The 25,063-nt window shown below is 38.7% G+C and overlaps 1 protein-coding gene across 8 annotated transcripts in view; it reads left to right on the top strand.

Annotated features, from left to right (window-relative positions):
• LOC125672585 (phosphatidylinositol 4-kinase alpha-like) overlaps positions 1-25,063 on the top strand; it is an 88,559-nt gene that overhangs the window by 22,341 nt on the left and 41,155 nt on the right. For all 8 annotated transcript variants that reach the window (XR_008802867.1, XR_008802870.1, XM_056164777.1 and 5 more), the window contains 17 exons: positions 242-425; positions 4,194-4,297; positions 4,445-4,604; positions 5,912-5,962; positions 7,171-7,279; positions 7,464-7,594; positions 10,290-10,420; positions 10,680-10,762; positions 13,738-13,808; positions 14,231-14,355; positions 16,188-16,269; positions 16,363-16,446; positions 18,574-18,783; positions 19,962-20,054; positions 20,172-20,256; positions 20,944-21,003; positions 21,226-21,353. Coding sequence is in view for 6 of the 8 variants with exons in the window: in XM_056164777.1 (XP_056020752.1) it covers positions 242-425; positions 4,194-4,297; positions 4,445-4,604; positions 5,912-5,962; positions 7,171-7,279; positions 7,464-7,594; positions 10,290-10,420; positions 10,680-10,762; positions 13,738-13,808; positions 14,231-14,355; positions 16,188-16,269; positions 16,363-16,446; positions 18,574-18,783; positions 19,962-20,054; positions 20,172-20,256; positions 20,944-21,003; positions 21,226-21,353 (1,891 nt within the window). In the remaining 2 variants the exon portion in view is untranslated. The remainder of the gene's footprint in view (positions 1-241; positions 426-4,193; positions 4,298-4,444; positions 4,605-5,911; positions 5,963-7,170; positions 7,280-7,463; positions 7,595-10,289; positions 10,421-10,679; positions 10,763-13,737; positions 13,809-14,230; positions 14,356-16,187; positions 16,270-16,362; positions 16,447-18,573; positions 18,784-19,961; positions 20,055-20,171; positions 20,257-20,943; positions 21,004-21,225; positions 21,354-25,063) is intronic.

Genomic DNA, 25,063 nt, shown 5'->3' with positions numbered 1-25,063 from the left:
ATTTGTGTATTCTGATTCTTTAGAATCTCTTTGTGCAGGAATTTTATTTTCCTTATGAATGTAATTATTTATACAACTGTACATGTATCTGTAGCATGACAAGAATGTTAATACAATGTAGTAATTTTATTTCATTTATTTTACAATATTTTAGTATAATTGACGTGTGCATGTATAGTCCTGATGCAGTGCTCCCCATGTATATTATCTGAAGGAATCCCTGATACTTTCTGTTTGGCAGGGAGTCCAATCTGATTTCCACCAACACAATCCTGACCTTGGGGCACGTGGCAGTGGCCCTGAAGGAGACCCCTAAGACTGTGGAATCTGTCCTTCAGATATTTCAGCAGCGATTCAGTTCCCCGCCCTCGCAGCTGGATATCCTAATTGTTGACCAGCTGGGCTCCATGATCATTGCAGGATGTGTAAGTGTGGAGAATTAATGATAAACGCCTTGGTCTTCAAGAATTTTATCCTTTACAAAAAAAATTCTAAAGGATAAGATCAAAAGATTGATGTCAGATAATAATCTGAATTCCAAGTACTGTGGAATCGTTTTAATTTGTGGGGGCCAGTGTTTGTGGGTAAGCAAAATTGTGCTTGTTCGTGGGGACGTAATTTAGTGGGTAAGCGATATGATGCACTATGAGAGATAACTCTACTTGGTCTAAAAAATGTTCGAGGACACGTAAATTCGTGGGTAAGAGTGACCCACGAAATCCACGAACATCAATCCCCCACAAACAATGATGATACCACAGTAGTTGGAGGAAGGTAGCTTAAAAACTATAAATTTCTGTCATCCAACATCAAGTACACAATTTTTAACAAATTGGTTTTTTCAATGTATATGTACATTCAAAGTTACCCTTAAAGACGACATATACCCTTTCATATTTCATAATAACGTTGGGTAGCGGTGTTGATGATTCAACGTCATAATCATGTACTTATTGCGCCCCAAAAAATAGTACAAAATATATATCTTACAATGTAACATTTAAGACACTGTATTTACACGTTTATTGAAATGAAGTTCAGTTCGGCATGGGCTGTTATCGGAGAAGTTAAGCATGTACATGTAGTTGGGGAAGTGTTGATAAGCACTCGTCTATCCACTTTTTCCATTGATAAGATTGTAGTGATTAGTTAAACAAAAAATGTCTGATAAATACAAGTAAATTAGACATTTATTTATATATATAGAAATAAATGTCTAATTTACTCGTCTTCAAAGAAGAGATGATCACAAAAATGCAAAAATAGGGTGGGGTCATTTAAAAATCTTCTTGGAGGAATACAAGTTCAGTTTGCAATTCAGCTGGATTGGTCCATCCTTGACCTACTTTTTGGTAAAAATAGGTCAGACAGTTTTCCAGGCTTTTTTCATTACGGATTCAGATATTGCCCTGATATTTAGTCAAAGGCTTCCTTTCGGAGGAATACAAGTTCAGTTTGCATTTCAGCTGGATTGGTCCATCCTTGACCTACTTTTTGGTAAAAATAGGTCAAACAGTTTTCCAGGCTTTTTTCATTATGGATTCAGATATTGCTCTGATATTTAGTCAAAGGCTTCCTTTCGGAGGAATACAAGTTCAGTTTGCATTTCAGCTGGATTGGTCCCTCCTTGCAGGGTTTGACACTAAGGCACGTCCGACCGACTGAGTCTACTAAATGAAAGGTCCGGTCGGATAAAATGTCGATTTACTAGTCCGACTGGTCGTGTTGAAAAAACAAACAAGAAACTTTACTCTAAACCATAAGGTATTTTATTCTTAGCTAAAACAAGAATAACTGTAGAGTTTGCGAGCAATTTTGAACCGCATGATGACACAATCTCTATTTTTAGTTCTAATAAATAAGTCACGGTCTGAAGTGATATTTTACGACATCTCCTCGATGTTAATGTGTGTAAAGTTATGTTTTAGATGAATTTATTTTCATTTGAAAAAAACAAACAACAGTTTATTTGAATCAAATAAAAGAAAGTGTTTATCAAATTAATAAAGTACATCGTAAACAGCCATTTCTCGGTGTTGACATATGTGCTGGAATGTTTCTATATTGAAATACGACTTCTCGTCCTCGAGGAAAGATGTCCCAAGAGAGAAAAAAAGTAAAAGGTTGGGAAGAAACAAAGCAGGGCTATTGAAATAGAGATTTAAAAAAAACGGTTGAGGTCATTTTATTTTAAATGGACAAGGGAATTTCCGTGCTGGTAGAATTTAAAGAAACAGAAAATGTGTTTGAAAATGAAAGCATTAAATTGAATGGCGACACTAAAGATTTTTTTTTGAGACAATTAAGTACGTTTTAGTTCATGCAATCTTCATGTTTGTCATTTGAATTAAGTACATTTAAATATGGAGAAACTATCAGTTTCTGGAAAGTTGGTCGGGGCTAGTGGATGTAAGGTCAGGTCTAGCAAAAATCATTTGAAGTAGCCCGACTGGCCTAGTGCTAAAAAAAGTAAATGTCAAACCCTGCCTTGACCTACTTTTTGGAAAAAAATAGGTCAGACGGTTTCCGGGCTTTTTTAGTGCCCTACCGACAAAGTCGAAGGGGACTTTAGGTTTGCGCTCCGTCCGTCTTACCGTCCGTCAGTCCAATTTTCAGCACTTTTTTCTCTGTTCTTGCAGATATTTATTTTATATTTGGTATGTCGCTTTGCCATAACAAGTTACAGATCAAGTTTGAATTTCGTCTTGGTCCGCTGATTTTTCACTTACTTATGGCCCTTGGACTTTGAAAAATAGCATTAATTATCAGTTTTCCGGACTTTTTTTTTGGTTGTGCTTGCAGATATTCATTTGATATTTGGTACATTACTTTGCCATAACAAGTTACAGATCAAGTTTGAATTTTGTCTCAGTCCGTTGATTTTTCACTTAGTTATGGCCCTTGGACTTTGAAAAATAGCATGAATTATCAATTTTCCGGACTTCTTTTTGGTTGTGCTTGCAGATATTCATTTGATATTTGGTACATTGCTTTGCCATAACAAGTTACAGATCAAGTTCGAATTTCATCTTGGTCCGTTGATTTTCTATTAAGTTATGGCCCGTGGATGTAGAAAAATAACATGAATTGTTAGTTTACATCCAAGTTTCTTATCTCTGTAGATAAGAATACTACACTCATTAAAACTTCTAGCATAGTAATACAACAATATAGCTAAATTATTCATGATCATCTACATGTCACAGTTTATTGACTTGGTTAAAGACCTAAACCTAATTATAAATTTGTCTTTTTTCTTTGTCTAGTCTCTACTCGAATAGTAGTTGATTTCCAACCATTCCTATCCTGGTTCCCAATTTTCCCTTTTACCATAACTTACATAATGAACTTTGAATATTGTTGTGGTACAGTAATTTTTGCAACCAGTAGGGGACTATGTATTGCCATGCAATACTCTCAGAATGCTTGTTTCATTACGGATCCAAATATCGCCCTGATATTTAGTCAAAGACCTCCTCTCAGAGGGATACAAGTTCAGTTTGCATTTCAGCTGGATTGGTCTATCTTTGACCTACTTTTGGACTAAAAATAGGTCAGACAGTTTTCCGGGCTTTTTTCATTACGGATACAGATATTGCCCTGATATTTAGTTAAAGGCTTCCTCTCTGAGGAAAACAAGTGCAGTTAACATTTCAGCTGGATTGGTGCATTATGACCTACAGTACTTTAGGGGTAGAAGTAGGTCAAACAGTTTCCCAGATTTTTTTTTGGTATGGTCACAGGTATTGCTCTGAAATTTAGTCACAACCTGTCTTTCAGAGAAATACATAATCAGTTCACATTTCAACTTTATTGGTGCACCAAGACCTACTTTAGGGCTAAAAGTAGATCAAATGGTTTCCTGGACTTTTTATCATCATAGATAGATATTGCACCGACATTTTGTTTCAACCTCACTCTCAGAGAAATACATAATCAGTTCACATGTCAGATGGATTGGTGCACCATATGACCCACTTTAAGGCTTTTCTGTTCAGAATGTGTGTTGTATCAATTCAGAGTGCACAATATGCTTCCAGGTTGAATTTCACTGTCCAACTGGCGTATATTGTACCATTTGTGGTACTCTTGTTAATCATTTTATTTTATTACATGTGTACAAATTTTAAAACTTTAAAGGTTGATTACTGACAAAACCTTTGTAAATGACAGTAAATGTTTTAATTTTACAGACAACTGTGTACAATGAAGTCATGAGGATGTTTGTTCAGATCAGCATAGCAAGTAGCTCTCCTTACACTTCAGGAGAGAAGGATGAGAAAATCAAAGGCTACAGGTACAGAGACATGTACAGCAAAACATGACTACTGACCATTGCTAAAAACACCTTTAATTGCTTGTCAGAGAAAATACCAAACAATTTGTGGACGGTATATATAAATTTTGTAATATGAACTAAATACAGAAAAATGTATTTTGACAGACAAGCTTCGCATTCGGTGATCAATGCCCTTGCCAACATTGCCTCCAATGTCCAGGGAGAAGAGGACCAGAATGAGTTGTTGGTCAGACTCCTTGAGCTTTTTGTGAACATGGGGTTGGCTGCCAAGAGAGCGAGTGAGAAAAGCTCAGGAGCCATGAAGGTAATGTTTACGGGGACTGAGGCAAACAAAGAAAGCTCAGAGGCCATGAAGGTAATGTTTACTGGGACTGAAGCAAACAAAGAAAGCTCAGAGGCCATGAAGGTAATGTTTACTGGGACTGAGGCAAACAAAAACAGATCAGGGAACCATGAAGGTAATGTTTACTGGGACTGAGGCAAACAAAAACAGATCAGGGAACCATGAAGGTAATGTTTACTGGGACTGAGGCAAACAAAAACAGATCAGGGAACCATGAAGGTAATGTTTACTGGGACTAAAATTCAAGGGCATTGTTAATGAAAAGGATATGACTTAAATTTCAACTTTGTGAACTATAAACCTACAAAACATAATGAACTGGTACTTACAAAATTTTGGAATAATTTTTTTTAAAATAGCAAAGTCTTAAGGTATGTTTGATGTGATTGGTGTTGCTTTTTATACGCATGTCATCAGATGGGATATATTTATCCATCCGTGTGTCCGTCTGAGGTAATGTTTTCCATACCTTTTATACGCATGTCATCAGATGGGATATATTTATCCATCCGTGTGTCCGTCTGAGGTAATGTTTTTCGTACTTTTTTCCATAATGGATGCATGTACAGAGTTGAAATTTGGTCACAATATCTCCCTCAAGAAGCATAAGAGTGAGGTTGCATTTCGGCTGGATTGGTACACCATGACATTCTTTATGACTAAAAGTAGGTCAAACAGTTTTCCAGACTTTTTTTTCATTATGGATACAGATACTGCCCTGAAATGTAGGTACAAGCTTCCTCTTGGAGGAATACAAGTTCAGATTGCATTTCAGATGGATTGGTGCACTGTGACCAACTATAGGGCTAAAACTAGGTTAAACGGTTTCCCAGATTTTTTATTGTTATGGATACAGTTATTGCCCTGAAATGAAGTCACAACCTTCCTGTTAGAGATGTACAGATTCAGTTTGCATTTCAGCTTAGTTGTTGCACTGTGAGGGCTAAAAGTATGTCGAATAGTTTCCTGGACTTTTTCTCATTATGGATACATATATTGCACTGAAATTTTGCCATCACTGTCCAACGTGCTTATGATGTACTGTTTGTGGTAGGTACTCTTGTTAATTATTCCTTCCCTACAGAGTTAGAAGGGATATATTGTGCGATGATGAGGGTTGGTAGGAGTGAAGTGTACATGTATGTGTAGCTCCATTATTAAATGCATTTGGTTTAACAATGTGTAATGTAGTGGGTTATAACACCATGGCTATTGTGAGTGTTGGTCTTGATCACCTCATAAATGTATGACCCTTCTGTATTTTACAGGCCTCAGGAACAGCGGGAAACCTCGGTGTATTGATTCCTGTCATTAGAGTGGTTAGTTTATTAATTTTTTTGTAAGTTACATTTTTAGCTCACCCGAACCTTCAAAGTGAGCTTTTCTGATCAGGATTTGTCCATCATTCTTAGTCATGCCAGCAATGCAAATTTCTCTCATTTTCAACTTCTCAAAAATCATTAAGCCAATTTCAGTCATACTTGACACAAAGAATCCCCATGTAAAGAGAATTCAAATTAAACAGATGAAGTGCCATGCAATACGTAGAAATACGTAAGAAAAATCTTTGAAGCACCAGAAGACTGCAATATTTAAAATTGTTATGCAAACATCTTCATGTATTAGATTTAAGATTGTTGACCCATGGGGCCAGCCACAAGGGGGTTTTAAGTTTTAGATAGGAACATACAGGAAAAAACATCTTCACAAGGAGCACTGAGTTACTGTGTCAAAATTATTATGTTCACATCTTCTCATGTTGTGAGTGTAGATGTAAATTTGTTCAAACCATGACCTCTTGGGCCAGTCAGGACCACAACAGGAAGTTTGAATTCTATATAGAATTATACATGTGTAGGAAAAATATTCTCAAAAACCACGAGGATACAATTCTTTGAATTAATGCTGGAATCCTTGTGTTGTCTAGAAAGACCCCAGGCTTGAGTGGGACCACAGTAGGGGTTTAAGGTTTCAGATATCACAATTTTTAAAACAGTTTTCTTCAATGGAACCACAAGCCTCAGCTACAATTGGTCCACAATGGGGTTTTAGTTTTACATAGAAATATGTAGGAAAAAACATTTGAAAACCATTGAAAGTACATTTTGTTGAATTTCCAAATATTTAAGCATCTGTATACAGATTAATTAGTACTACATGTAGTTTGTTCAAACTACAGAGCCATAGTATGGTTTTTAATGTTTTACACTTAAAAGTTTATATCTATATGAGCAAGTTGATGTAGGAGGGGATTGTGGCCCATGGATTTATTTTCAAAATATACTTTTTCTGGTTCATGATTTGGAAACCTGAACCTGGCAAGTACAAGTCAACACACTAAAGCGCGATCTTGATTTTATGGACGATCTTGTAATGACTGAAATTATTTCTTGTGCATGCAGTGTGAGTCAGAGATCGTGTATACATTAGATTTGAAGCTGTGGGAAGTATTTGTACTGTAATTGGTATAATCAATGTACTGAGTTTGATGTAACATTGAATTGTTTCAAGTGTTGATGTTTTGCAGTTGATCCGGCGGCTGTCAGTGATTAAAGATCCAAAGTCTCGTCTGTTGAAACTGTTCCGGGATTTCTGGCAGTATTGTGTTGTGTTTGGCTTCACTGTAGAAGACTCAGGTCAGAAATTTGTAAATGGGTGTAAAATTTTAAACATTTTAAGTTACAGTATATGTTGAAGTTATATAAAACATAAAAATCAGAATGTAAAGCATGTGAAAAATTTGAGACCTGTTTGATTTATTATTAGTGATCTGGCCCAGGGAGTGGTATGAATTTTGAGACCTGTTTGGTTTATTATTAGTGATCTGGCCCAGGGAGTGGTATGAAGGAGTGTGTGAGATTGCGACTAAGTCACCGCTGTTACTATCCAAGGAACATCTGAGATCTGAACTACAGTACAGTGTGGCCCTCAGAGACGACACTGTGGGACCGGTAGGTCAGGGTTAAATTAACAGTTTGTCAAGGCCAAATCAAAGTTCATTGGACCAGGGTATTATGTCAAGTACTGTACTGGTCACCTCGGGCTTGGATTTCTGGGAAAAAAATCTCCAACTTAAGTTTGAGTTTTCTTTTATTTGAACAGTCAAAATTTGAGAAAAATCTCAGACTTTGTGTTTTTGTTATATATTTTTTTGGTGATTATTTGTTTGTTTGAGAAATCCAGGCCTGGACTCAGAATCACCTGTGATTTGGTTTCATGTCATGTTATTTTAAAAATTGTATTGAAGTGTAATGGTGTAATATAAATTTCTTAACATTTTTAGTGAATTTGATATTGACACTAAAAAAGCAAACCTATGTAACTATTTTACTGTAGAATCTACTTGGTTGAGACGGAATGTCAGACTTATATGTACATTTTGACACCAAACTATGAAACTAGATGTACATGTACTACATGTATCATTACGCCCTGAACTGTAAATTGCTACATTTTAGAAGGCTTATTTCTGCAAATATTGTCAGATTTATCTTGCAAGTTTCTTTTTGTTCATCAGTATGTGCATATATAAACACAAAATTTATTGCGTCGAGGCAACCTCACAAACGTACGTGAGGGGGATGATACCAAAGTTGATATGCAGTGTTCAGTGGGTGTCTAAATGGAATAAACGTTTTGTAAAACAGGAGTTTCTGTTTTATGGAGTGACAGTTTGTACATATTTATATTTTTAGGTCACCTGAATTCATTCAGGTGACCTATTGCTATCTGTTTTTGTCCGTCGTCGTTCGTCGTGCGTTAACATTTGAACATTTTCAGCTTCTTCTCTGAAACCCCTGAACCAATTTTGGCATATAGCATCTGTGGGTGGAGGGGAACAAAAATTGTGAAATTCGTGGTCCCTGCCCCCCTGGGGCCTGAGGGGTGGGGCAAAACCAATCAAAATGAGTGTAATTTTAAAAAATCTTCTTCTTTACTACTGGACATCAAGAAGCCAAACTGTGGGCATAATTATAATGAGCGTTGAGCCCTCTACCAAAATTGTGAAATTCATGGCCCCTGGGGCAGGGGTTCTTGTGTTAGGGTGGGGCTCTATTGGTCATATAGTGAAAATGTAGAAATTCTCTGAAAATCTTCTTTTCTGTCTCTGGGTATTAAGTAAACAAACTAATAGCATGGTAATGATGAGCAAGGATGCCTCTTTCTACCCCCCGCAACAAGTTGTGGGGGGGTATACTGGAATCGGGTTGTCCGTCTGTCCGTCCGTCCGTCTGTAGACGCAATGGTTTCCGGGCTCTAAAGCATTATCCTTTCCACCTACCGTCACCATATCATATATATGGACTACCCATGGGATGAAGATGTTCCCTATCGATTTTGGGGTCCAAAGGTCAAGCGCACTGGACATCGAAGTAGCAATATGGTTTTCGGGCTCTAAAGTGTTATCCTTTCCACCTACAGTCACCATATCATACATATGGACTACCCATAGGATGAAGATGTTCCCTATCGATTTTGGGGTCAAAAGGTCAAAGGTCAAGCACACTGGACATTGAAGTAGCAATATGGTTTCCGGGCTCTAAAGCGTTATCCTTTCCACCTACAGTCACCATATCAAACATATGGACTACCCATGGGATGAAGATGTTCCCTATTGATTTTGGGGTCAAAAGGTCAAAGGTCAAGCGCACTGGACATTGAAGTAGCAATATTGTTTCAGGGCTCTAAAGCGTTATCCTTTCCACCTACAGTCACCATATCATATATATGGACTACCCATGGGATGAAGATGTTCCCTATCGATTTTGGGGTCAAAAGGTCAAAGGTCACGCGCACTGGACATTGAAGTAGCAATATGGTTTCCGGGCTCTAAAGCGTTATCCTTTCCACCTACAGTCACCATATCATACATATGGACTACCCATGGGATGAAGATGTTCCCTATCGATTTTGGGGTCAGAAGGTCAAAGGTCATGCGCACTGGACATCGAAGTAGCAGCACTCAGAAAAGAGGTAGTTTATACCTATTACCAACACCCTTTGGGAGATTGGGGTAAGCGGGGGGTATTCTTAGTGAGCATTGCTCACAGTACCTCTTGTTAAAAATTGTGAAATTCATGGCCCCTGGATCAGGGGTTCAGGTGCTAGGGTGGGGCTCTATAAGTCATATAGTGAAAATGCATTATTTCTTTGAAAATCTTCTTCTCTGTCCTTGGGTATTAAGTAGACAAACCAATAGCATGGTTATGATGAGCAAGGATGCCTCTTTCAAAATTGTGAAATTCATGGCGCCTGGGTCAGGGGTTCTGGTATTAGGGTGGGGCCCTATTGATCATATAGTGAAAATGCATTTTATTTCTTTGAAAATCTTCTCCTCTGCTGCTGGGTATTAAGTAGACAAACTAATAGTATGATAATGATGATCAAGGATGCTTCTTTCAAAACTGAAATTTATGGCCCCTGGGTCAGGGGTTCTGGTGCAAAGGCGGGGCTGACCACATAGCTATTCAATGTTTCTTCCATCCAAAAGTAAAATTCTTATATTTAAACACAAACCTAATTCAAACATTGGAAGGTTGTTACATGATACTTAGGTGACCTATAAGGCCCCTGGGCCTCTTGTTTTGAGTAGATTAGGTTAAGTTATTAATAGTCTCTTGTTAACCTATGAATTCAATTATGCAGGCAGAACTTAATGAGCTGAGAACCACAATCTCATCCTTACTGGAAAACTCCGACATCTACAAGTTGGTGATGAATCTTTCATTTGCCCAGTGCACCTACCTGTTGTCAGTTTACAAGTTAGAAACACTCAGGTATAAACCTTGATGATATTTCTGCATGTAGAGTTCATCAATATATATGCAAACATCCTGCATACAATTCTTATAAACAAAGGCTAACCTTACAAATCATCTGCTATCAATACATACATGCCTATATGTAAACAATGAATAAATCATGTGTATTTTTTAAATGTTTCATTGAAATACAAGTTCACTTCTTGATAGATATATGGTCAATAAGATAGGCTTTCTCTGATCATTTTTGTGAAACCTTCTCGTGTTGTTACAGACTGCAGCATTCTACAGAACGATCAGCGGTTCATGGACTTTTCACTTATCTAGAGGATCCAACACTGTATAAGGACAAAGCAGGTAAAATGTTTTTATTGGATGAAGAATACCCAGGTCCTTTCTCTCTATTCTACCTACATGTGCATTGCACATGCATCACCTGTATCCAGGTATGCATCCCTTACTAACCTGTCATTAGTACCTTACTAACCTGTCATCAGTACCTTACTAACCTGTCATTAGTACTTTACTAACCTGTCATCAGTACCTTACTAACCTGTCATCAGTACCTTACTAACCTGTCATCAGTACCATCCTTACTAACCTGTCATCAGTACCTCCCTTACTAACCTGTCATCAGTACTTTTTGGACTGATAAATCATCAGTCATCAGTACCATCCCGTTGTATACAGTTGACTCTATATAACTCAAAGTTGAAGGGACCTTGTAGAAACTTTAAGAGATCGAGAGTTAAGAGATTTTATCGTACAGACTCTTTCTGGACTTTGTGGGCAGGATACAAACCGAACTGTAAGCTCCAGGATTTTACGATTTGGTACATTTGATCACCATGATGAGAGGAAGAAGTCTATTGTTTTTCAAGGTCAAGGTCACAGTATCACTTAGTAGGAAAATCTTGTAGGCAGGATACAAACCAAACCATGAGCTTCAGGATATTGCAAATTGATACATTTGATCATCATGAAGAGAGGAAGATGCCTATTGTTTTTCAAGGTCAAAGGTCAAGGTCACAGTATCACTTAGTAGGAAAACCTTGTTGGCAGTATACAGACTGAACTGTTGGGGCTAGGACTGTCAAACTTGATGCACATACACTTTATGCCAAGTGGAGCGTGCCTATTGTTTCTCAAGGTCAAGGTCGTAGTAGCAGGATACATATCGAACCGTTGGGGATAGAACCATCATTTGATGAGAACTTGGTACACATACATCTTATGCCAAGTGAAAATATTACATAGAGAGTACATGGTTTGTCTGTTTTTATAATGCAAAGAAAGAATGACACACCCTGATGATTGCTGATACTACCTGAAGCCAAGTTCTACAAATTATGGTGTAAGAAAAACACCTTGTATTACCTTTTCACAGGCATATCATGTACCGTTGGCAGTACTCTTGTTTGAGATCAAGAGTACATTTGCTGAATTCAGGACCATGATTTTGCTTCAAGAGATCAAGAACTTCGAGAGATTAAAGTTCAAGCCATCAAGAGTCCCCTGTAGTACATATACCTCTCTCTATGTAGGGATGTGGCAGTGTGTGAGTGCCTCTCTCTATCTAGGGATGTGGCAGTGTGTGAGTGTCGTGGCAGTGTGTGAGTGTTGTGGCAGTGTATGAGTGTCGTGGCAGTGTATGAGTGCCGTGGCATTGTGTGAGTGTCGTGGCAGTGTGTGTGTTGTGGCAGTGTATGAGTGCCGTGGCAGTATGTGAGTGCCGTGGCAGTATGTGAGTGCCTCTCTCTATATAGGGATGTGGCAGTGTGTGAGTGTTGTGGCATTGTGCGAGTGTCGTGGCAGTGTATGAGTGTTGTGACAGTGTGTGAGTGCCGTGGCAGTGTGAGTGCCTCTCTCTATATAGGGATGTGGCAGTGTGTGAGTGCCTCTCTCTATATAGGGATGTGGCAGTGTGTGAGTGCCTCTCTCTATCTAGGGATGTGGCATTGTGTGAGTATCGTGGCAGTGTATGAGTTTCGTGGCATTGTGTGAGTGTCGTGGCATTGTGTGTAGTGTCGTGGCATTGTGTGAGTGTTGTGGCAGTGTGTGAGTGTCATGGCAGTGTGTGAGTGTCGTGGCAGTGTGTGAGTGTCGTGGCATTGTATGAGTGTCGTGGCAGTGTGTGAGTGTCGTGGCATTGTATGAGTGTTGTGGCAGTGTGTGAGTGTTGTGGCATTGTGCGAGTGTCGTGGCAGTGTATGAGTGTTGTGGCAGTGTGTGAGTGCCGTGGCAGTGTGAGTGCCTCTCTCTATATAGGGATGTGGCAGTGTGCGAGTGCCTCTCTCTATCTAGGGATGTGACAGTGTGTGAGTGCCTCTCTCTATCTAGGGATGTGGCATTGTGTTAGTATCGTGGCAGTGTATGAGTTTCGTGGCATTGTGTGAGTGTCATGGCATTGTGTGTAGTGTTGTGGCATTGTGTGAGTGTTGTGGCAGTGTTTGAGTGTCGTGGCATTGTGTGAGTGTCATGGCAGTGTGTGAGTGTCGTGGCAGTGTGTGAGTGTCGTGGCATTGTATGAGTGTCATGGCAGTGTGTGAGTGTCGTGGCAGTGTGAGTGTCGTGGCAGTGTGTGAGTGTCGTGGCAGTGTGTGAGTGTCGTGGCAGTGTGTGAGTGTCGTGGCAGTGTGTGAGTGTCGTGGCATTGTATGAGTGTCGTGGCAGTGTGTGAGTGTCGTGGCAGTGTGTGAGTGTCGTGGCATTGTATGAGTGTCGTGGCAGTGTGTGAGTGTCGTAGCTTTGTATGAGTGTCGTGGCAGTGTGTGTGTTGTGGCAGTGTGTGAGTGTCGTAGCTTTGTATGAGTGTTGTGGCATTGTGTGAGTGTCGTGGCAGTGTGTGAGTGTCGTGGCATTGTATGAGTGTCGTGGCAGTGTGTGAGTGTCGTGGCAGTGTGTGAGTGTTGTGGCAGTGTGTGAGTGTTGTGGCAGTGTGTGAGTGTCGTGGCATTGTATGAGTGTCGTGGCAGTGTGTGAGTGTCGTAGCTTTGTATGAGTGTCGTGGCAGTGTGTGAGTGCCGTGACAGTGTGTGAGTGTCGTAGCTTTGTATGAGTGTTGTGGCATTGTGTGAGTGTCGTGGCAGTGTGTAAGTGTCATGTGAGTGTGTGTGTCGTAGCAGTGTATGAGTGTCGTGGGAGTGTTGTGGCAGTGTGTGAGTGTCGTGGCAGTGTTGTGTGAGTGTTGTGGCAGTGTGTGAGTATCATGGCAGTGTATGAGTGTCGTGGGAGTGGTGTGTGAGTGTTGTGGTAGTGTGTGAGTGTTGTGGCAGGGTGTGAGTGTCGTGGCAGACAAAGCTTTTGTAGTAAATGTACCTTTCTCTATCTAGGGATGTGGCAATGTGTGAGTGCTGTGGCAGATAAAGCTTTCGAGAAATATCTGGATGTCACGGATGGAAAGGTACAGTTATAACCTATATATGTCAGTGATTTGTTTATATACAGTAAAACATGCTTTCAGAGAAGTTCTAGGGACAAACAATTTTGATTCATTTTAAACATAAATCGTTATATCCAATAAGATCATAATTTTTTAAAACTACATGGAATGAAAATCACTTCACTGTAAGCCTGAATTCATTATAAACATGTTCTCTGTAACTGTACTTGTACACATACATGTATATTTTTCCATTTACAATGATACTGCAGCATTGTAAGAGTTTCATGTATTTGTCACTAATGGGTCTTTGTAAACTGTTGTAAATAATTGGTGCATGTATAGGTAACATAATAAGTTACAGAATGAGCACCGTTAATTTCATGTACCTCCACTGATGTACGTGTATTCTTGAAATGATTGAAGAAATTATCAATTATCAGCCAAAGACAGAGGCTCGAGATGCAGAGTTGGAGAGCCATGTCCAGTTCCTCCTGGTTTGTTTTAACCATATCCACAAACGAATCCGACGAGTGGCTGACAGATACCTTACCAACATGGTGGAGAGGTCTGTTTTATTAGTATTTAGTATACAGGCATGCTAATAGTGTTCTTATTAAGATCCGACGAGTGGCTGACAGATACCTCACCAACATGGTGGAGAGGTCTGTTTTATTAGTATTTAGTATACAGGCATGCTAATAGTGTTTTTAGCTCACCTGAGCTGAAAGCTCAAGTGAGCTTTTCTGATCACCCGTATTCCGGCGTCCGTCCATCTGTCCGTCCGTCTGTCTGTCTGTCCGTCCGTCTGTCCGTCTGTAAACTTTTCACATTTTCAACTTCTTCTCAACAACCACTGGGCCAATTTCAACCAAAGTTGGCACAAAACATCCTTAGGTAAAGGGAATTCTAAATTGTTAAAATAAAGGGCCAGGCCACCTTCCAAGGGGAGATAATCAAGAAAAGGTAAAAATAGGGTAGGGTCATTAAAAAATCTTCTTCTCAAGAACCACTGGGCCAGAAAAGATGAAATTTATAGATAAGCTTTATTACGTAGTGCAGATTCTAAATTGTTAAAATCATGGCCCCCGGGGGGTCGGATGGGGCCACAATAGGGGATCAAAGTTTTACATACAAATATATAGGGAAAATCTTTAAAAATCTTCTTCTCAAGAACCACTGAGCCAGAAAAGCTGAGATTTATATGAAAGCTTCCTTATATAATGCAGATTCTAAATTGTTAAAATCATGGCCCCCTGGGGTAGGATGGGGCCACAATAGGGGATCAAAGTTTTACATACAAATATATAGGAAAAATCTTTTTCTCAAGAACCACTGAGCCAGAAAAGCTGAGATTTATATGAAAGCTTCCTGATATAGTACAGATTCTAAATTGTTAAAATCATGGCCCCCGGGGGTCGGATGGGGCCACAATAGGGGGTCAAAGTTTTACATACAAATATATAGGAAAAATCTTCTTCCCAAGAACCATTGAGCCAGAAAAGCTGAGATTCATATGAAAGCTTCCTGATATAGTACAGATTCTAAATTGTTAAAATCATGGCCCCCGGGGATCGGATGGGGCCACAATAGGGGGTCAAAGTTGGTTTTTTTGTTTGTTTTGTTTTTTTCGGTTTTTTGTTTGTTTGTTGATATAGTGCAGATTCAAGTTTGTTAAAATCATGGACCCCGGGGATTGGATGGGGCCTCAAGGGGGGCATTAAAGTTTTACATACAAATTTATAGGAAAAATCTTTTAAAAACTTCTTCTCAAGAACCATTGGGCCAAAGAAGTTCACATTTACATGAAAGCTTTCTGACATAGTGTAGATTCAAGTTTGCAAAAACCATGGCCTCCAGGGGTAGGTTTGGGGCCATAATAGGGACTACGGTTTTACATGCAAATAGATATGGAAAATCTTCTGATATGGACCAAGGTGACTCAGGTGAGCGATGTGGCCCATGGGCCTCTTGTTATTAAGATATTTGGGGAGATCTTTTTTATGATAAAGTGGATATAGAAGTTTTAATGGGACTGTTTAGTTTTTACATGTATCCTGTATACATGTAAGTAGAAATTTTAGCGAGGATTTAATTTTGGCATTATTAGTGACAGTGTTGAGATCGCTAAAATTAAATATCACTAATATTTATTCCATATTGAAGGTGATAGCGAACTTTCTTGGAATTATATAGTTTTTGCTGAATATATGCTACATGTATATTCCTGTATATACCCATAATTTATGGGAAAATCATTAAATTTGTGTCTCTCTAAGAATACCACATATACGGTAGTACACATACATCATACATGCAATGGTTGATAAGTGCAGTCAACAAAAAGATTAGGTTTAGTAAATTTTTAAAAAATTTAAGTTTCCCTTTAAATAATTTCAGATTTCCCCACATTTTGTGGAGTGGTGCAATGTTAAAAACAATGTTGGATTTGATACAGCTTCTTTCACGTTCTTTACAAATGGTAAGAATTTTTTAAAATCTCCTTGAATTTGTTCATTGACAAAATGATGAAATTAGTCAGCCATTTATACATAAACATGAATTTTTGTTCCAGGATCCCAACCAGAAGGCTCCCGAGTTTCGGGTTCCAGATACGACTTTTACGCTGAGAGTACCAGACAACTTGACAGACAGGGAGGTGTGTAATACTAACTGGAAGAGTTACTTGTAGGAATTTTTCATGTCACCCACAGAGCATGGGGTACACAGAGAGATATCACATAGTGTTTTGTCCATATGTCCAACTATCAGGGTGTATTACAGAAAGAGTGTAAACTTTCTTGAATCATTTCAAGAGGTTTTTTTTTCAGTGATGATTATTTATTACAAAACATACTGCAGCAAAATTTTGGAGGTAATGTCTCATCGGAGGTCTTTCACAATAATGTCCTAAGGGTTCCCTATTTTGGTAATCTTTGAAAGTACATCTGTCCTTCTGTCTTGATGCAGTCACACTGTTGCAAAAATAGTCTACAGTCCTTAATTCATATAAATGTTTGAAGATACACAAATGCAGTATAATGACAAGATCCAACACTTAATCACTTATTTTCTTTTTGAATTTCAAAATCCATGTATTTACTGGATATGTTGAGATCAATCTTCCCTACATGTGTGATATACGTGTACAGTGTACTACATTACTTATATTTGATACACTTGTCCTCTGAATGAAAAATAGTAGAAAAATCTACATTAAAATACTCATTCTATTGTATTAGATTCATTCACAATTGTTTTTCAAGGTTTTTGTTTAAAAATATTGTACAAAACATGCAGCATGATACAAAGGATTTTAAAGACAGAATGAAATTAAAACCAACAACACGTACACACACACACACACACCGTCACATCACCCACCCAACAACACATACACACACACCGTCACATCACCCACTAAACAATACATACACACACCGTCACATCACCCACCCAACAACACATACACACACACCGTCACATCACCCACCCAACAATACATACACACACCGTCACATCACCCACCCAACAACACGTGCACACACACCGTCACATCACCCACCCAACAACACGTACACACATACCGTCACATCACCCACCCAACAACACATACACACACACCGTCACATCACCCACCCAACAACACATACACACACACACACCGTCACATCACCCACCCAACAACACATACACACACACACACCGTCACATCACCCACCCAACAACACATACACACACACACACACACACACCGTCACATCACCCACCCAACAACACGTACACACATACCGTCACATCACCCACCCAACAACACATACACACACACCGTCACATCACCCACCCAACAACACGTGCACACACACTGTCACATCACCCACCCAACAACACGTACACACACACCGTCACATCACCCACCCAACAACACATACACACACACCGTCACATCACCCACCCAACAACACATACACACACACACACCGTCACATCACCCACCCAACAACACATACACACACACACACACCGTCACATCACCCACCCAACAACACGTACACACACACCGTCACATCACCCACCCAACAACACATACACACACACCGTCACATCACCCACCTAACAACACATACACACACACACCGTCACATCACCCACCCAACAACACGTACACACACACTGTCACATCACCCACCCAACAACACATATACACACACACCGTCACATCACCCACCCAACAATACATACACCGTCACATCACCCACCCAACAACACGTACACACACACTGTCACATCACCCACCCAACAACACGTGCAAACACACCGTCACATCACCCACCCAACAACACATACACACACCGTCACATCACCCACCCAACAACACGTGCAAACACACCGTCACATCACCCACCCAACAACACACACACACACCGTCACATCACCCACCCAACAACACATACACACACACCGTCACATCACCCACCCAACAACACGTACACACATACACCATCACATCACCATATGCCCCTCCCTGGAACAACTTAGTCTTGGATTTGTTTGCCAAATCTTTTTGTTGACATTTTACGGAGTAAAAAATTATCTTCAGATTGGAAGGGAAAATTTTTTATATCACTGATTGGAAACCATTGAATTAGTAATTACTTTTGGATTTTGTAGTAAATACATCCTGGTTTTAGCAACATGTTCCACAAATGCACGTACATGTACCTATTAAAGCAGAACAGACAATTTATTGTTACAGCTTTTATCAAAATGTTGATTTTGTTTTCAGTGCACTGTGAAAGACTTTGCAGCCAGAAGCCAGCAGATTCTCCAGGAAGCTATGAAGTGGGCCCCAAACACAACTAGGTCACACCTGATTGAGTACCTGTTGAAAATGGAGAACACCACCCAGGGTCTGTTCCAACACAGTGGCCTGGCTCTAGCGACACAGAGTGTGCTTAGCTTTGCCGGATACAATGCCAGCTCAAAACCACTTGGGGTGAATGTTCATATTTGTTATATTTGTTCAAATGTTTGCCAGCAGTATACTAGAGATAACAGTTAATATTTGAGAGTTGTTGGTAACAAGAGTTCAGAATTTATGTGCAAGAGAGTGGTATTTAGCGTCATTGGGAGTGGTAGGAGTCTACATCGAAAGTGGAGGAGAGGAGATGGGACTTTGGACATAGATAGTGGAGGGCAAAGAGTGTGATTAGAAATCAAAAAAGAGAGGGTGGAGAGTGGAATTAGCCACCAACAGGGGTAGGGGAAGTATGGAATTATACTCCAGCACAGGCGGGAGGGGATAGCAATTGAATTCTTAATAGGGAGAGGAAAGAGTGTGGAATGGACATAGATGGGGAAAGGGTAGAGAGTGCAGTTGGAAATCAATAGTGAAGTGTGGATAGTGCAGTTGAACATCAATAGAGGGAGGGTGGAGAATGCAATTGGACACCTATAGGGGGAGGATGGAGAATGAAATTGGACACCTATGGTTAGAAGGTGGGGGTGCAATTGGACTCTGATAGGAAGAGGTGGAGAGTGCAGTTAAACACAAATTGGTTTAGGGAAGAGAGGATTTAGAGTCCAATATGTGAGGGGAAAAGGATAGAATTGGAAACCAATAGTGGGAGGGAAAAGAAATGGACACTAGTAATGGGAGGGAGAAGAATTTGACACCAGTAGTGGGAGGGAAAAGAAAGGGACACCAGTAGTGGGAGGGAAAAGAGACACCAGTAGTGGGAGGGAAAAGAAATGACACCAGTAGTGGGAGGGAAAAGAAAGAGACACCAGTAGTGGGAGGGAAAAGAAAGGGACACCAGTAGTGGGAGGGAAAAGAAATGGACACTAGTAATGGGAGGGAGAAGAATTTGACACCAGTAGTGGGAGGGAAAAGAAAGGGACACCAGTAGTGGGAGGGAAAAGAAAGAGACACCAGTAGTGGGAGGGAAAAGAATTGGACACCAGTAGTGGGAGGGAAAAGAATTGGACACCAGTAGTGGGAGGGAAAAGAATTGGACACCAGTAGGGAGATGGAGGAGGGGGATTGTTTCCACATACGTGCTGTTCATTAAGCATTGTACTCTCTTTGATTTTAGTTTTATAAATGAATCACATGTACAGTATACATGTAAACATATACTGTGGAAACATTATAGTGGAAATGTATATTTACAGACAGCTACGCTTGATAGAAGACCTAAATGTGTTACAACTGACAGTTCCAGCTTCATGGCCAACTTCAGCTTACGAAGTCGATATACAGGGGAGGTGAGGAGGATCTTAAAATCATGTAGAACATAATTCAAATTTTAACTTTTGATATGTTTCCAAAACACCAAAGCTCATGTGTAGGAAGATTACAATATACACTGCTGCTGCTTGTAGGTGTCTGGCATGAAGTCACTATGTTCTGATCTTGAGCTATCCAAGTTACTGTATGACAAGCTAGAGGCATCGCTAAAGAGTAAAGGTATGATATCAGAGACCAGACAATCATTTCCAGGTTTGGGAAGGGTGAAGAACCTATATTCGAACTCTGAAATTGTGTTATGCAAATAATTATTTGTACGGTATTTTTTGGACGATTGGCCATTCCCTTATTTTGGTTGCTGTCCTCATTTTTAGCCTAAGTTTTGGAAGAAACTTCAGACCATGTCAAAGTGACCTGTATTAAAACTTGTGTATATAGTGCATGTTTTGACAACCAGTTGTGTTTTAACACTGGTCATTTTTCAGAGAGAGTAAAATGACCTAGTCCAAATTATGAGTCTTGTCTGTGAACTTGTGGTATTGATTTCAGTCTACATAGAGTATTTTCTGCTTTCTTTCACTTTATTTGATGCCTTGTCAGTGACAATGTTATGCACATAAAACAAACACATACACTGTACATGTATAATGTCAAGCTCTATTCAAGCCAAAAGAATCTTGTAAAGATTTAAACCCATGAATGGCCTTTCTATTGGCCACAGTCGGCTCCTCAGAGAGAAAAAGTAGCGACTTATTGTCTGAAAAATACAGCATTTGTAAACAATTAAAAAGTATGTGTTATTTACTGCCATGGAAATGCGTACTGTAATCATTAGTCTTCTGTACCATTATTCTGTGGATAAATGTACTGGTATTTTCTACATGTACAACATTGACATATTTTCAGAGGATGAGAAGATCATTCCCAGCATGTTCAGAGTGTGTGCCTTCCTAGTTAGCTTACCAGGTGAGAGTATTTTGTTCAGTCATTCTCGTTTTAGTGTGTACCTAATAGTTCCCTATTTCACCACCTCCATGAAAAATTAAGATCGATGAATATATACTTAAATTACATTTTAAAAGGTAATTCACTTGTAAAGTGTGTAATATACATGTACATGTATTATGTTGAATTAACATACGCTGTAATTTACAATAAATGAAAATTGGAGTGTCCATTCTTTTGCAGATATAAACAAACAGTTGCTCCACTCGATGTGCTGGGCCCCTGTTCGTAACTTTTCTAACAGAACAATGGAGGCAGGTGTTGCATGCTGGGAGTGGCTTTTAGCAGCTCGTCCTGATTCCAGTATTGAGGTAAAGATTCATCAATAAGATAAAAAACAAGAGATAGATCATAATAGGGAGGACCTCATTTATCTCACTTGAGGTTTTTGGTATGTCTCATTTTCAACCTCTCCATAACCTTTTAACCTTTTTCAATTGCTTTTGGCACAGTGTATCCGTGTGTAAGAAAATGAACTTTTAGCTCACCCGGGTTGAAATTTTTTCGGATAAACTTTTGTTCAATGTCTGTATCCCTGGCCTAAACTTTTCACAATTTCAACTGTTCAAGAACCTCTTATCCAACTTCAACCAAACTTAACACAAAACTGTCTTTGATAAAGGGTATTCTGATTTAATAAATAAAGGACCATGCCCCTGCCAAGGGGAGATTATTAAAAATCGTATTGATGGGGTTAATGTTTGAAAAATAATCTCGAGTACCTCTGAAACAGAAAAGTCCAAATCTTTCTTGAACATTGAAAATCTACGTAGGTCAAAGCTGAAGAAAATATGCTTAGATGAGAAATATGGGTCATGAACCTCTTGTTCAAATGAGAAAAAGGCCAGTGAATATGGGGATTGGGGACTAAATGGGACAGCCTGACTGGTGGACAGACAAAATAGAAACCCATAGCATCCTCCAGATTTGTCAGTAGGGGATTAATAATTGCTGTGGACAGCAAAGCTTAATACGAATGGATGTATGTATTTTGTGTGTGTTGGTTTATTAATGGATGGATGTATGTATTTTGTATGTGTTTGTTTATTAATGGATGGATGGATGTATTTTGTATGTGTTGGTTTATTAATGAATGGATGTATGTATTTTGTATGTGTTGGTTTATAAATGGATGGATGTATGTATTTTGTATGTGTTGGTTTATTAATGAATGGATGTATGTATTTTGTATGTGTTGGTTTATTAATGAATGGATGTATGTATTTTGTATGTGTTGGTTTATTAATGAATGGATGTATGTATTTTGTATGTGTTGGTTTATTAATTGTCACAGATTGTCCGAGTTCTTCTTCAAATAAATAAAAAAGAAATGACAAACTTCACAGTACTTTACACTATATTTTTTTCTTCACTTTACATATATACATATTACATCTGTTATTACAGTTCACCGAAATGAATGATGAATGAAACCAGAGTTCGTTTCTGCTTCGATATCCCCAAGTCCTTGTGAACCAGTTGTGTACAATGTAGTTCTTGTTTTCCCGGTCTTTGGCGGGCAGAGGTGTATAGAAACGTATGACAATGTTTCCTGTATCGAAATGACGCCCTTTGGTATACTTGTACCTTGGACCTATAATATAAATGTCATTTCAAGAATACATACTGTATCGTTACACAACAGTTTACTATTTACGTAAACTTCATACTGTACACTTGATAAATCCATTATAACGTTAATACTGTGGTTTTACATTTACCACTACTTCTGTATACATCACATATTTTGCTATACAACGTATATACACTGTACACTGTACTACACATACAAAACGTTACGCATATGTAACTTTACTACTACTCTATGAGCATAAAGTTCTACTAGTCTAGTCAATCTAGCAAATCACCTCAAAGTAATTGCAACAGAAACAAACTCGATGGAATTTAATAAACAAAAGCGTGATTAACAACATACAAAAAATCGGACAATGGGAAATATTTAAAATTTAGACTTAAATATTTTAGTAAACCATCGATATTTTGTGGTGTTTACGGCACGCCGTACACGTAAAGGGGAGTAACTTAACTGTGACAGTCATCGGAATAAAGTTATACACAACGATCTAAAGTGCATGTAATAAAAAACGCGATTAAACAGCTTAACAGTTGTATTAAAAAGGTGATTTTAAGACCTTCTATATACATACAATATTGCTCAGCATCTCATATTCTTTGCCGACTTCCATTCCCAGGGAACTTTCGCGAATAAAGCTTCAAAACATTTTGTTTGACCCTCTACTGAATTAATTTTAATTATAAAACACAATATTTACTTTAGAAGTTATGAATAATCAATTATAAATGAAATCTTAAAGAATTAGTGTCAATTTACAAGGGGGAATTACGGTTGTTAAAAAAGAAAGTATGGAAAGCCATTCGGGTTAAAAGTTTCAGTTATTTTGTATCTTCATCATTTGAGCAAGCGTTTTGTATTAAAAACTTTTATAAAACTAAGTAAGTAAAGTATTTTTGCTTTTCTTTTTCAAATTCAGGTTTGGGGAGTCATTCATGGGTAATAATAATGATAATAAAACATTGATAATATAAATAATAAAAATCAATGTAAGTAAACACTTGCGCATAGTATCATGATTTGATGTAAAATCGAGTAGTTACTCTTTTTAATTAGTCTTGGGCTCACGACCTGCGAAACCATATCTCCCAGCAGCATGCAAACAGCGCGCTAGACCGCCCGGCCATCTATTCAAGACAACACTTGTGTTCGATGACGATGGAATTCTCTCCACGCTGGCACACGATATTTATTTATCGTAAATTTTAGAGGATCATACAAAATGCATATTGTGTTTGAAATGTCTATATATAAAGCACAGAAATAGCAACGAACTCCGAAATAAACATAACTGCCCTAAGGGACGAAAACAATGTCGGATGAAAATTTAAATTCAATTAGTTAGGGAGAGGGGAATAAAAACTCCCACAAGTTTCTGTCATCCGACATTGATTACACTTTAGTAGAAAAAGGAAAAAGACAAGCGACTGTTGAATACCACATAATATTTAAAACATATTAATGAACATTTAATAGATTTAATGTACACTTTCATTTGTGAATAAACAGTAGAAAAGGTATACAGAGTGTTATTTATAATCGTACGTTTCTTTTCTTGTTATTCGATTAGTTTCAACATTTGTCATATTAAGTTTTAAAAGGGGGGGGGGTTCTTGGTGAAAACTATGTGAACTTAGTTTTTTGTGAGACATTGAATTTTTGATCTTGCCCCTAATGTAAGTGAAGAATATCGTTAAAACCAGACGTCTTTTTAGGAAACGAAGTTTGTCAATCCTTTCCCTTTCTACATGCATTCACAGGATGCGACACAACGTCAAGAATGTTCGGCATCGGAACAGGTCCTGTATAGTCAAAATGTAGACAAATCGCGAAAAAATTCTGTATATGATTAGTTTTTAAATGGAGGCAGGCTACTGACAAACAAGTTGATGGTGAAGGGGTTTCAACTGTTTCGTTTAAAGTCAGCATTTCGTGAATTATATGGTCGTTATAACAATCTACTTTGCCAATACAACCTATCATTGGGTCAAATCTGTCTGACTTGTTTCATATAGATTGTTAGGCCGTTTTTGGCACAATGATATTGAATAAGGGTAACTCCGTTTGCCTTAATAAGATATAGAGCTCACGGCGGGTGTAACCGTTCAACAGGGGGTGCTTACTCCTTATAGCCCATAGGCATCTGATCCCACTTCTGGTATATCCAGGGGTCCGTGTTTGCCCACCTCTCTATTTTGTATTGCTTATAGGAGTTACGAGATGGATCACTGTTCGTTATCTTCACCTTCCTATATGAGGATTTCATAGAGAAAAAGATATATTCTGGTGTCTATGTCATATCGACTTTGTACGATGGAATACCGTAGAGACACTTATAGGAGATTTGCTATGTGAAGAATTGTCTAACACAATATCATTTTTATAAGTTCAGTCATTGCCACTAACTACTAACTACAGCTGCAGAAA

The sequence above is a fragment of the Ostrea edulis genome, chromosome 1 (assembly GCF_947568905.1).
Source record: "Ostrea edulis chromosome 1, xbOstEdul1.1, whole genome shotgun sequence".
NCBI lineage: Eukaryota > Metazoa > Mollusca > Bivalvia > Ostreida > Ostreidae > Ostrea > Ostrea edulis.
This window is presented reverse-complemented; position numbering and strand designations above follow the sequence as displayed.